The sequence below is a fragment of the Zea mays genome, chromosome 8, assembly GCF_902167145.1.
Source record: "Zea mays cultivar B73 chromosome 8, Zm-B73-REFERENCE-NAM-5.0, whole genome shotgun sequence".
NCBI classification, from domain to species: Eukaryota; Viridiplantae; Streptophyta; class Magnoliopsida; order Poales; family Poaceae; genus Zea; species Zea mays.
The window spans coordinates 134,441,663-134,455,574 of NC_050103.1; the positions used below are offsets into that span (position 1 = coordinate 134,441,663).

The window sequence follows — 13,912 nt, forward strand, 5'->3', positions numbered from 1 at the left end:
ATAGTGGATCCCTAGCCATTCACCTCGGTAGTGTTTAAGGGTCCGTACAACCCAGGATAGAGGGCATACATGGCTTGTGGGTAAAATTGTACGACCTCTGCAGAGTGTAAAACTGATATGTCAGTCGTGCTCACGGTTAAGAGCAGCCTAGACCCTCACATGATAACTGAACTTAAAGATGGAGAATAAATCATGATCTAATGGTTTTAAGTGGTTTGCTTAAGTGGTTTCACTTAAGTACTTTTAAGATATAATCATTATGCTCATGATTTATTTGGGTTTTAGGATACACTTACAATCGACAAGTTAGGTGTTGTTAACAAAATATTGACCAACTAAAATGCTTACCGCATAACCATAGCCAACCTTGTTAACCTTGCATAATTTATCTCATTTGCTGAGCCCCCACAGTAAGTGAGCTCACCCCTTGCTAAATTTTTTATCAGAAGCTAATGAGGAATATTTTGACGAAGATGTTGACGAGTACTGAGTCTAGTGACGCTCCGGTCATCTTCCTGTGGCAGATTACCCATGATATTTTCTGTTGTACTTTGATGATAATATTGTTTAAGACTTTTAAGTCTGGATGATGTAATAAAGTTATTATACTATCTTTTACGCCTTTAGTGCGTTGTCTTTTGATATATTACACTTGTGACGTTAATATATGTGTGGAAAATGGATCCTAGCACACATATGCTATGCATTTGGTTTTGCCCCTAAAACCGGGTGTGATAGAAGCTCTGAAAGACAAATCATTTTCTCTTTGCGCCTCTCAACTCGCTAGTGGAAGAGTTCAAGGTTGCTGACCTCCTCATCAAGTTTCTCTTCTCGGGGTGATGGGCTAGTGGCCTTATTCTGGTTCCTTGCTTCTATGATGAGAGCTTCATTCCCTTGATTGGGATCGATGGGTGCAAGGATAGAGCCAGTTGCCGTTGCTTTCTTTGGCGACATAGTATATGCTAATGTGGTCGTGGAATCACTGGAGATGGGCACCAATTGTTAGAAATATGCCCTAGAGATAATCATAGAGATGAGCATATTTCTTTGTATTCATGATATATATATTGCTTAATTGAATATCCATGGAAGGCACCTTGTATTGATTAGCAATTATGTGAATTATTTGTGAGATTCTTTACTTATATGGTTATTCTAAATGATGTCCCTAGTCAGAGTCGATGACTAGCACATGTATTAGTTGATGACTACATTTCACAAGTCATGAACATGGAGATGTTAAACTAATAATGTGGGCGCATGTATGACATGAGGCTGGACCGACCCAACGTGAGATATTGTAATATAGTTCTCTTTTTGCAACATGAATATTGTATCCTTAGACCTGAGATTGTCGCATGTTCTCAAGATGTGAATTGACTTACTTAGGGACTATCAAACGCTATTCCGTAACTGGGTAGTTATAAAGGTAGTTTTGGGTTTGTCAGGAAGCATGCTGTGAAGCATGGTTAGTCAAGATGGAATTTGTCCCTCTCTTTGTGAGAGAGATATCTCTGGGCCCCACGAATGATTGGACCAAGAAATGCATGGCATGCTAGGGTTAAGAGTTAACCATTGAAAGGATTCCAATTCACAGTATCGAGAAAGAGAGGTCAGCTTAGAGCCAGACCAAATATCGTGAGACAAAGGGAACAACATGTACGTAATGTTGCAATGGTTCGTCTGATATGATCTTTACGTGTGCATAGGAGTTGACATGTCTTGCTAGAGGCCGCTGTCAATTATTGGGCCAAGTAAGAGTACTCGAGCTATGTCTAGTTGTACGTGAACCTATAGGGTCACACACTTAAGGGGAAGGAAGCCTAACTCAGATTAGATCCGAAATTAGACTGGGCTTTAGGGTTACTGTTGGGCCTCGGTGTCAGAAGCCCACCATAACGCCTATATAATGAGGGGCAGGGGTGCGGTTAGGCTAACCCGAATTCGCCACCAGCAAACGAGCAGCCGCTCGTCTCTCGCCCTCGCCAAGCCGCCGTCGCGAACCTAGCAGTTCGATACGCGGCGCTTCCTCCCTGTACGTGTGGATACCTCGGAGGTGCTGCATCTGGAGCACTAGGACGAACCGTGCGAGGACGTGAAGGACGCCGACGACTGCACGACACTGCTCGACGCGTTCGTCTACATCGAGACGTCTTCCGCTGCTCTGCGCGTCTAGTGGTAATTCCATGACCTATAACCGCAGTAGTTCTTGGTTTTATGGGGTTGAAAATTTTGTTTTGCGCTAGCGTAGCCTCCCCGTAATCCTACACCAATGTTGGGTACTTGATTTAATCCCCTAAAGGCGTTGAGAATTAAGGCAACACAAGTTAGCAATGGTGACCTTCCTCCTGGTCTTAACACTTTTTAGAGTGTTAATATGAAGGATGAAGGTCTTCAGATAGGAATGTTAATAGAAATGACGTGTAATGGAAATACACAGTACAATGATCTATGAGAACTTATCTCCTTTGTCTTAACATTTTCATTGTCTCTCATTGCACCAAGCAAATTTACAAGCGTACCTGGCTCTTTGATAGAGGGAGGTACGAAGATTCTTCGAAGGCTAAGAGGTACAAAGCTATGGCCCTTGAAAAAGGTACTTTATGTAGGGCACTGTTCATCTATTTATAGGGGAGATGAACCACCTTTATATAGATTTACAAAAATGTCTATCGAGGATTTATACATACTGCTTACAAATGATATTAGGGTAATAGCGTATTTTCTCTGTCCTTCGGTTATGCGGACTCTAGCCTTCTTTGTTTAGCAGCTTCCCCTTTAAGTTGCTTCTGAAGTTATCGACTTCGACTGTTGTCATCGTCGATTGCACATAGTTGAAGCTTTTTCTCCTCGTAGCTTTGGCTGACAGATAGCTTCGCTCAACCATTATCGAATGCCTAAGATAGTTGATGACCTTCTTTGTGTGGTTTTCTTTGTACTCCTGAAACACACTTAATTATGAAATATAGATATTTTGAGGACCTTCGGTGATGTAGGCCCCCAACAGATGGCGTCAGGAGGGCTACGTCACTCAAGAGCAACAAGCTGAGCCCCCTCATTAGAATACGGGGTTCTTACTGTAAAGTTGAGAGCACCTAGAGGGTGTGAATAGGTGATCCTGTAAATATTAACTCTAAACAAGACAAACTTGGTTTATAACAAATGTTAGTAGAAGCCAAAACCAAGTTGTGATGAATAGAGGTAGAGAGGAGAAGAGAACTCTTCACTTGATTGTTCCTTTAAGATATGCATTAAACTTTAGGAACAATAACACAAGTGAAAATGTGAGAACTCTTCGGAAGAAAACAATCACAATAAAGAAATGCACAAGAGACACGACGATTTTATCTCGTGGTTCAGCCAATGCCTACTCCATGTTGTGGTGACCTCCTTCGGTCAAGGGTTGCACTCAACCACTCTCAAATCATCCAAAGATCAAACTTGAGTACCATGGTTTTCTTCCTTATATCGAGGTTTTCCCTTTGTGAGGAATCTCCACACATTGGAGTCTCTCATGCCTTACACAATTTTGATCTCGATCAAAACACAAGAGTAGGGAGGAGTAGCAACACACACAAGAACTCAAATCATAGCAACACATGTACACAAGTCAAGAAGAGAGCACAAGAAGTAGCACAACAGAGTTACAACTCAAAAACATGCTCAAATCTCTATCTAGCAAAGTAGCAGCGTGGTCGCAAGGTCTCAGTGTTGTAGAGTGTTCAAAGAATGCTTGGGTATTGGCTCTATGCGCCTAGGGGGTCCTTTTATAGCCCCAAGGACCAAAAGAGTCGTTTAATCTTCGTTTGGAAGACACTGATTGCCTTCTATCAGTGGGCACACTGGACTGTCTAGTGCACACCGAACAGTGAACAGTACACAATTGCTTTCCTTCTTTGGCGAAGCCGATAGTTGCCAGCCATTGGCCCCATGTCACACCGAACAGTTCGATAGCACACCAGACAGTCCGGTGCACCCTAGTGATCGTTGGCTCGGCTGACGTGGCAACCACTGATCGCGCAATCGAACATTGGCCAGGCGTGCGACTGACACACCGAACAGTCCGGTGCACACCAGACAGTCCAGTGAATTATAACCGTTGTGCCTCAACGAATTCCAAGAGCGGCCTATTCACCGGCTGACCAGCCTGTGCACCGGACACTGACCGGTGCACACCGGACAACTCGGTGCTCCCCATACTGGTGCAAGTTTGGCCAAACTTATCCGAACTTCTCCATTTCAATTTGTCTCGACTTGAGAAGTTTCCTAGATCTTAGATGAGCATAATTAGCAACAAAAACAATTAACTAAGTGCTAGTTTAATGCGTTTGTTTCTCCATTCCACTAGGATTTGCAATGTACTCATACATTTCACAATTTGCCTTTCTTTATCCCTGTGCTCATACTCATAGTCGGCACGTTAGCTTAAAGTGATCCAAAACACTTAGAAATGGCACACATCCCTTTCAAAAGTCCACCCTTGAGCTATAAAAGGGCAAGACAACCTTCTTTATACACACAAGCACACCGGCTATAAGGCGCTCCAAGCAATACTACGATTAGTACTACACTGGAGTAGGGCGCGGGCTCAAACCAGTATAACCAATTATCTCGAATCCAACGTAGAGTCCATGTGATTTACCATTCGGAGTGAGTCCATGCTAGCATCTCCTGTTGAACACAAATCTCATTATTCCCCGGTTTCCAAAACCACGACACAAAGCAAGGATTAACGCAATGAACACAAGCAATTTGTTTTCCGAGGTTCAGTACCAAAGAACCTACTCCCCATTGAGGAGTCCACGTAGGACATGTCTCTTTCAACCCTTTCCCTCTCTCAAATGGTCACATGGACCAGATGAGTGCTTCTTCTTAATCTCGAGGGTCACTTAGACCCGCAAGGATCACCACACCCTTAGGTGTCTTTTGCTAGCTTTACAATTCAATGAGAATTTAGAAGGTGAGGAAGAAAACACGATCAAGAAAACCAAGCAACAAGAAAACACAAGGTCACACCCTCCTAGACTTTCTCCAAGGCACTAATCACTAAGAGATTACAAATCACAATTATGGAACTTGGAGGAATATTGAGGCTTTTTGAGTGTGGCTTGAAGCAAAGACTTGCTCTTGCAACGAATGGAATTTGTGCAAGATTGGATGTCATTGAATGGGGTGGTTGGGTTGTATAAATCCACCAACCACCTCCTAGTTGTTACTTCAATTCAGCCAACTGCGGACGATCCTTGCTCCTGGTCTAGACGGTCTGCCCTACAAGATCAACGACTAGATCGCAATGGTCAGTTATAACGGCTATATCAATGACTATAATTGGATTAAATGTGTCGTCAGATGTTAGAATAAGTCTATCACGGATGGTTAGATCATGCATCTAGGTGGTCTGCGTGGGCGCTATAATTCATTTTACCAAACCCGACACCTTTAGGTTTGTCTGATTTACAACGGGCGGACGATCTGTGCATGAGTTCGGAAGGTCCGCGCATGGTGTCGGACGGTACTTGTCTTTCCTTCGGACGGTCCGTAGAAGAAATGTGCATTTGACATAGTTCCTATCAAAAATGCATTGAGGTGTCGCGGATCATGGACCAAGTTCCTATTTGAAATGACATAGTTCCTGTCCGAAATGCATCGAGCTTGGCATCAGATATTAGATATGCTCCACTAAATTATTTTGGAGCTGATCATGGACCAGACTAACATGGATTGGTGTCTCATGTTGAAGGATAATTGAAATCTCAGGGTGCTTCGTTGGTGCTGTAACATAGGACTCCACTATCTTGCAATTGTCCACATTGTATCCTCCACTGTGCTCATCCTCAATGATTATGTGCGGAATGATACATACACATATGATCACACGAATACTTGATGGAAAAAGAACGACATGAGCTAGCGAGAATATGAATGCGAGCATTGAGGACCCTAAATGCTCTCTCTACATCCTTCCACATGCCTTCCTAGCATGCATTTAACGTTCGTTGCTTTAGTGTGTAAGAGGAAAATGGTTTTCACAAGCATTGACTATCGGAGGTAGATATCATTGGTGAGGTAGTACCTTTGATTGTACTCGTGTCCATTCGTCGTGAATTTCACATAAGGTGCTTGTCCCTTGAGCATGTTAGTGAACAATGACGATCGATTTAAACACGTTGACGTCATTGTTCAATCTTGCTACTCTAAAAAAGCATGCCAAATTCACAAGTTATATGCGGCATCCACCTCAATCATGATGGTCGGGTATATAATATGTCTCTAGTAAACTGCCCTTTTCCATCAAATGGGACAGTTCCTCCACTTTCAACACATGCAATTTATACTCCCTATCATAACATAACATGAAACCCTCTCTTCTCTCCCTTAGCTAAAAGTTGCATAAGGTTATCAACAATGGGACAACAACCATACTCTTTGCCAAAACATGAAATAACACCCCTACAAAAATATGTGAGACGCTCTAAGGCCAAGCTCCCAATTTTGATACAATCATGAATGAAGTCAGTAACCCTAACATAGAAGAGCATGTAGAGGGAAACAATGCATCTTTGGTGGAGGGGGAGAAACCACTATGGTTGAGTGTAACAGTTATAAGAGTGAAATATAGGGAAATCTAACCTCTCCAAAATTTGAAGGAAGAGACTCCTCCGTATGCAGTACCTTCAACGAAAGTAAAGAAAAGGGTAGAGCATGGGTCGTTAACTTAGTCTTGTATCAGTCAGTTGTGGGAGACTTCACAATCCCAATCAATGTAGCTTCCCTGTTGTGTCCTTTGCCTCCTTCTCGTTGAAGACCCAGAGGCAACCTCCATCTCCTATCCATCATAGTTTGATGTAGCATATCGAGTACTTCATCTTCGATCATCTCAATGTAGGATCCCGAGGAAGACATGATGACAGTGGTTTGATAAACTGAAAGGAGAGTGAGAGGAGTGAAACAAGATATGATAAGAGCAGATTAAAGAATAAGGGGTGTAAATGGACCAAAACACTATGCTCTATTTACGAATTCTAGTTTTTTCAGTTTTTAGACTTTAAAATACTGTGAATCAATCAGAACGTGGCACATGGTTAAAGGTGGTTGATATTAACCGTTTCTCCAATGCGATCGACGCAGATCGATCTAACTTTAATGTGATTGATAACAATGAGTTGGTAGGTCTACTAATCAATATTAAAGTCGGATCAGTCATTACCGACATCCGTCTAACCCACGTCTTTGGTCTAAGTCGGCTGACGCTGAAACACGTCTTAGGGTCTATTTAGTTGAGTTGTAGATAAATAAAAATCTTAGTCGAGCTATGAGTTGTGAGAAAACTGTTGTGACCTGATGATTGTGAAAAAACTCAAATTTGTTTGGTGAAATAACCGTCGACTATAAATTTTATAAGACATGATACCTTGTAACATGGATGATAAAAATCTAGACAATCTTGGATAGGAGATGATTCTGAATTGGACTAGAGAATTATATAGATTTTGAAGAATCTATTCTACTATTGTACTCGTTTGGTTTGGATTCTAAAATTTTGGCGGCAAATCTGGTTCAAGAAGATGAACCAAACACAACCTCATAACGCGTGAAAATTCTGTTTTCTATTCGACCAGCTCTTAAAGAACATTGAAATATGATAATGTCTAGCATAGCGAGGGCATCTTTAGAAGTATGATCCATTCATCAAGGTCTCCCATGCAAAAAGAACGACACCCCTTCTCCCTCGTCTCACACTAGCACTTCATTGCATAAAAAATCAAGGAAAATAAAACGTTAAGGACTGATTTAGTGACTATGGATCACGAAACTATCTCTTTATCACCAAATCAATCCTAATAAAAAAACTACGACCGTATAAAGAGTCCCAACAAACCATCCATGCACATTTTTTATAACTTTTTTGTCCCAAAGAAAAACCACCCACTTTCACATCCCTAGCTATTCCTTCCCTCTTTCCCGATCTCACTGGCAGGCACTGCCTCCATCATCCTCCCAGAGAGAGACTGAGAGAGAGAGAGCGCAGCCGAGGCAGTTCGCCCGCATGTATCCCGCTGCTGCAGAGATCACGCCCAGCTTCTGCGCCTGCAGCTCCAGCAGTAGCAGCACAAGGGGCTGCAGTGGAAACGGCCGCTGCTAGTTCCCGTTCTCCCCATGATCTCTGCCCTTTCCCCTACTTTTTCTTGTTCTTGCTTGCCCCTTTTCCTTCTGCGCTAGCTGCCGCTTCTTCGCCTTCCTGGAGCTTCCCGCATCCACACATACCTCTAAAGAACCAGACAAATAAACGACACAGAACCGTCGGAGTCGTCTTCTACTACTGTCTCCATTATATGGGTTTGTTGTGCACAGGTGCGCGTAGATAGGTAGAACCGTAGAAGGCAGATTATCGCTCGAGGCAGCAGCTTGGTTGCTGGGGCACGCGATCGAGCTCCAGGCAAGAAGATTATTGCAGGAAGGCGCGGCAGGCATGGAGGATCTGTACAGCATCCACCCGGGGATCTCACGCGCCGGGGGCGCCGCCACGGCGGCCAGCGAGGTGTCCGGGGTCGCCGGCGGACCAGGCTCGCCCCCTCCCCCGCCGTCGCAGCCCCCTCCGCCGCCGCCGGCGGATCTGACGGAGCTGGTCAAGGCGCAGATCGCCGGGCACCCGCGCTACCCTTCCCTCCTCTCCGCCTACATCGAGTGCCGCAAGGTACCTCGCCGTCGCATCATGCGGCCGGCTAGCTAGCTAGCTCGCTCGATCGCCGAGATTAGTTGCGGAAAGATTGCGCCTTGACGACGCGCTCGCCCGCATGGTTTGGTTTCTTGATTTGGCGTGGCAGGTGGGCGCGCCGCCGGAGGTGGCCACGCTGCTGGAGGAGATCGGCCGGGAGAGGTGCGCCGCCGCCTCTGCCGGCGGGGAGGTCGGCCTAGACCCCGAGCTCGACGAGTTCATGGTACGCACGCCACGGCCCCGCACGCACTAAACCCGTTCTGATTCTTGCGTCGTTATTACATGTGACCGTGGCGACGGCGCGGCGCACAGGAGGCGTACTGCCGGGTGCTGGAGCGGTATAAGGAGGAGCTGTCGCGGCCATTCGACGAGGCAGCGTCCTTCCTCAGCAGCGTCCGGACGCAGCTCAGCTCCCTCTGCGGCGCCGCCGCCTCGCTCTCAGGTAACTACCTTCCTCCGCTCACATGCGTGCATCTCTCCGGCCGGCTCCTCCATCCACAGGTGTGCGACGACAACCTGGCCATGCCATCGCCATTGCGGGCATGGGCATGCACCCGTGCATCAGTGCATTATTGCTGCTCTTGTGTGAAGCAAAGGAAGCTAGCGTGTGCGTGTGCGAATATAGGGGCCGGCCGGCCGGGGCGAGGATGGCTGCTTCTAGCTTTGATGAATGCGTGCGCGTGTTCTTGTGTGGTCAAATCGTGTCCATGCAAATGGGGTGCAGGGGTGTCAGATGGCGGGGTCAGATGAGTAAAGTTCTGGGCGTGTGCTAACTTGCTCGTGTAGGGTTTATCCAAGGTTCCTGTGCATCATGGTCCATGGCTTTGCCTTTGCTTGCAACCTCTTTCTTTCTCTCACCTTCTCCTCCTCTCTCTAGTAGATGATAGAGAGAGAGAAGAGCATGGAGGTACCAGCTGCTGCTGCTCGTAGACTTCCGTAGGCTGCCTCGATCTGACGACTGATGGAACTTGAGGTAGCTGCGCGCTGATGGGCAGTGACACTGCTTGGATGCCTTTGGGAAAAGAGAATCTTGCTCGTGCATGCTAGGATTGCTAGCTATTATAGTTACTGATGCGTGGCCAGTGATGAATTTTGTTTGTTGTTGTGGGGGCAACTCTAGATATTGGGCTGGATTCTGGCGTGGCTTTCCTCAAAAAAAAATCATGTGATTTTCTAGTGATATATATGATCTACCTCTCCAATGATTTTGTTGTGGTAATCAATGATTAATGACATTTTGGCTTCTCTGTTTTCTACAATCTTTCTTGTTTCTTGTTTTTTTGTTATTTTCTGTGATTCAAGATAAGGCCTTATTGTCGACACAGTTAGTAAGATTAAGATCCATTGTTACTTGCTAATTTACATCTGCTTAAACATATCATGCATAAGAGCAAGTTTCGGTGCTAATGCAGCTAAAATGAACATATCATAAGAGCAAATTTCGATGCTAATGCAGCTTAAATAAACACACCATAAGAGCAAGTTTAAGTTTGCTTCTATCTAAGCCAACGGGATGGAGATACACAATTTTATTTAGCTGTTCCATGAACATTGTGACATCTGGCCATCATGAGCAGGTGAATTTGCAGTGGCAAACGCCCATGGGCTTTTGGAAACTTCACATGTTGAATAAAGTCAAAAGGACAGCCATTGGTAACTATGGAAGCATGTGAAACCTGTTAATACTACAGCCTAACAAACAGTAGCACAGTTCTGTACAGAACAGTTTGTGTTTATTTTCTTGCCATTTAATTCCAATGTATTTAGGCAATGCCAAGTACAGTCATGCATGCAGGTTACTGCAAAGGGGTATGAAACATTGTCATACTGATGACCACAGTAAACGTATCCCCTGTTTTACTCAGAGGGGTTGTGATTTTATACGGAAACTCTGACAATTCGATCAGGCCAATAGGAGTATGCTCGCATGTTTATGCAAAATGATTGTAAGGAGAGCCTAGCAATGAGCAGCATGCATATAATTAATATTTGGCAGTGACAAGCTACCGAGATAAATTGTTATAAATGATCTTGAAATTATGTTATCACGGTTTTGTGCAGCAATATATTATATGACTACTAATCCCGAAACGACAAGTTCATTCAACATCGCATTAGTTTGTGAGTAAAACTATAAACTCTTATAATCTTTGGTCAATGCCTCAATTCAGCTATATGCACATCTGTAATGGATTTTTTTTTTTTTTTGCTAAATGCAGGCACAGAGTAGCATGCATGCATGTATTCAGTCATTTACTTTGCTATACGAGTTCAACAATTTGTTATGGTCTTAAGCAAACAAGATTAATTGTCTTAATAGAATGCATCTAGATGACAACTCCAATGTTAGCTATTATAAGTTATTGCTATAGCAATGAGCTAGGATTCCTTGTGTTGTTTGTTGCAATCTAGTTTTTGAATGTATGTGTTTAACATGTGTGCCTTTTCTTCTCTTTTTTGTTTATTTCTCGATCTTTAAATGGAAATTTTCTAACCTTTTGTGTTATGAGAACAATATGTTTTTCTTCATTGGGAAATTAAAGAACGATAGGGTTTTCTCGAATCTTTTATATTTTTAATATCCTGTGATTCCTAAGGGGGTGAAAACAGAAATAACTGTGGGGGCAAACTTGTCCTAATAACGGGATTGGTCTATCTTGCTATCAAGCCTTAATATGATAAGTGCTTTAGGTTATCTGTTTATAGGATCAATGATGAAATAAGTGCTGCCCTCATGTGCCAACTATGAAACCCTTCATGCATCCCATGGCACATCAATATCTCCGGTGAGCTGGATGATCCAGTAAGTAATGAGTGACCCTTTGTCGGCAAGGTTGCAGTGTTACAGTGTATGGTAGTACAAATGAGACACAGACTCCACACTAAGCTTGATTATCGTTGTCCTCGCAATAAATGAGTGTATGTAATGCCTGCTTAAGCACCATTGGACTGGTGAAGAACAGAATGATGGATGCTCTTGTATGGGAAAGGAGGACTGGCCCACGCATAGGCGATGGTGCCACTATATATGAGTAGGGCATGGGGTTCAGGAATTTTCTCGGTCTGCATGAGTGGTCTTCTACCTCAACCAGAATGCTTGGGGTGGGGGGGGGGGGGGGGTGTATCTCCCCAGATCGAAATTCTGGCCTGGCTGTGTTAGAGATGTACACATGGTTATGGCCGACACTGATAATTATTTTTGTGTACTACTTTTCTGTGCTGGTGCTTTAGTTCCCTAATAACTCTTATAACATGTTAGTGCTGAAGGAATACTCGAATTTAAGCAACATTATGCTTGTATAATATGAAATGGTAACAAACATGCAATTTTCATGCATAGTAAAGCAAATGAAGGCAATTATTCCTGTATCTATATTAGCAGGCAACAATAGAAATGCAATTTTCTCTCTAGCTCAGGAAAAAACCTTTTTTTTGGGGGGGGGGGGGGGGGGGGGTCCTGGATATGATTTGTTTATGTATTACTGGCATTTTAGTTTACTGTAACCAAAACCATCATCAGAAGAACATAACTTCAGATTAAGGGGGTATTTGGTTCCCACCTCCTAAAATAGGTCTTTCCAATAGAATTTCTAGGTACTAAAGTTTAGGAGGTTGACTGAAGGAACCAAACACCCCCTAAACAATTGGTTGCTTTTCATCTTGAAGTAATTCATTGAGTGGTTCCATTCATGCAGATAGGTACTACTGGGACCCATATGACTATGGATGATTTAGCACAGAATGTTCCTTGCAATAAGTACTGGCGTCGATATCTAGCTAGCTGTGTATAATCTTTGCACCGGCTCAGTTAATCTTCTGTTTCAGCAAAAAATTGTAGGGATCTTTTGTTAAATTGATTTACCTAGGGTCCTGCTACAAGAGATCGCCACATTTTATTGCTACGGAAGTCCAGTTGTGTCTGTCTGTTTGGTGGTCATGGATATGGTTCGGTTTTTACTGCTGTAAAAAGGGACTGGGGAAAAAATGCAAACTGACTTGGATTTTTTGTTCTGTTCTGCATGAAGATGAAATGGTAGGGTCGTCGGAGGAGGACGAAGCATGCTCGGGAGGAGACACGGAGGCGACGGAGCCGGGGCAGCAGGAGCACAGCTCCCGCCTGGCGGACCGTGAGCTGAAGGAGATGCTGCTGAAGAAGTACAGCGGGTGCCTGAGCCGGCTGCGGTCCGAGTTCCTGAAGAAGAGGAAGAAAGGGAAGCTGCCCAAGGACGCGCGGTCGGCGCTCATGGACTGGTGGAACACGCACTACCGCTGGCCGTACCCTACGGTAACCATGCATGCATCCTGGCAAACACGCAGCAGCAGCATCGCTCGCTGGAATGGCAGATCTGTGACCAGCATTAGCCGGCGGTGCAGGAGGAGGACAAGGTGAGGCTGGCGGCGGCGACTGGGCTGGACCCGAAGCAGATCAACAACTGGTTCATCAACCAGCGGAAGCGGCACTGGAAGCCGTCCGAGGACATGCGGTTCGCGCTCATGGAGGGCGTCACCGGCGGCGGGCCCTCGTCCGGGACAACGCTCTACTTCGACACGGGCACCATCGGGCCGTGACCACCACACTACCAGCTTGGGCAACGCAAAGTGCATACGTTTTTCTTTGTGTATATGGGCGACAACGTGTCGGTAGGTACACTCAGCATACTGGAGCTGCTGTCCAGTTCAGTTCAGTGCATATGGCCTCGTAAAGGACTCTGTACCATGATGATGTAATGCTAACTCCAACCCTTCTCACAAATTTCTATTTTTCTTATTTTCTATTTTATATTTAAATATCTTTTGTCCCAGTTTGCCTTCTCTTCATTCTTCAACAATTCTCCCCGTTCAGCTCTTCCTTTTTACTCTTTTAACCGAGCTACTTTTCTACATCAAATTTTAGAGTTTCAAAAATTGTATAATATTTATAGTACCGTAATATAGATTGTTATTAGGTAATTTGACTTAAAAATGCTTAATTTTATAGTTAAAACACTGATTAATGAAATAGGAGATCACAACTTTACTCTTACGTAGGGTGAGATCTTTCTGTCACCCTGTATGTAGGAAGCGGACATAGGGGTAACAATAGGCTCTAAATTTTATACTAAATTTTATACTATAAGATTTAATGATCGTATTATGATCGTATTTTATTTTTATTTATTTTTGAACTAAAATTTATTTAGGGTTCTATTATTTTTT

At 44.0% G+C, this 13,912-nt stretch overlaps 1 protein-coding gene across 2 annotated transcripts; it reads left to right on the top strand.

Annotated features, from left to right (window-relative positions):
- The first annotated feature begins 7,907 nt into the window (after window positions 1–7,907).
- LOC541960 (liguleless 4) lies at window positions 7,908–13,528 on the top strand. 2 transcript variants are annotated; one of them, XM_020542323.2, is made up of 6 exons: window positions 7,908–8,695; window positions 8,826–8,939; window positions 9,029–9,158; window positions 10,778–10,837; window positions 12,742–13,001; window positions 13,091–13,528. In XM_020542323.2, the coding sequence occupies exons 1-6, from the start codon at window positions 8,471–8,473 to the stop codon at window positions 13,283–13,285; spliced, it is 984 nt and encodes a 327-aa protein (XP_020397912.1). In that variant the 5' UTR covers window positions 7,908–8,470; the 3' UTR covers window positions 13,286–13,528. The 2 variants fall into 2 exon arrangements, with proteins under 2 accessions (XP_020397912.1, NP_001358545.1); NM_001371616.1 differs by lacking the exon at window positions 10,778–10,837 and having other exon boundaries at window positions 7,951–8,695; window positions 13,091–13,518.
- Window positions 13,529–13,912: the final 384 nt, after the last annotated feature.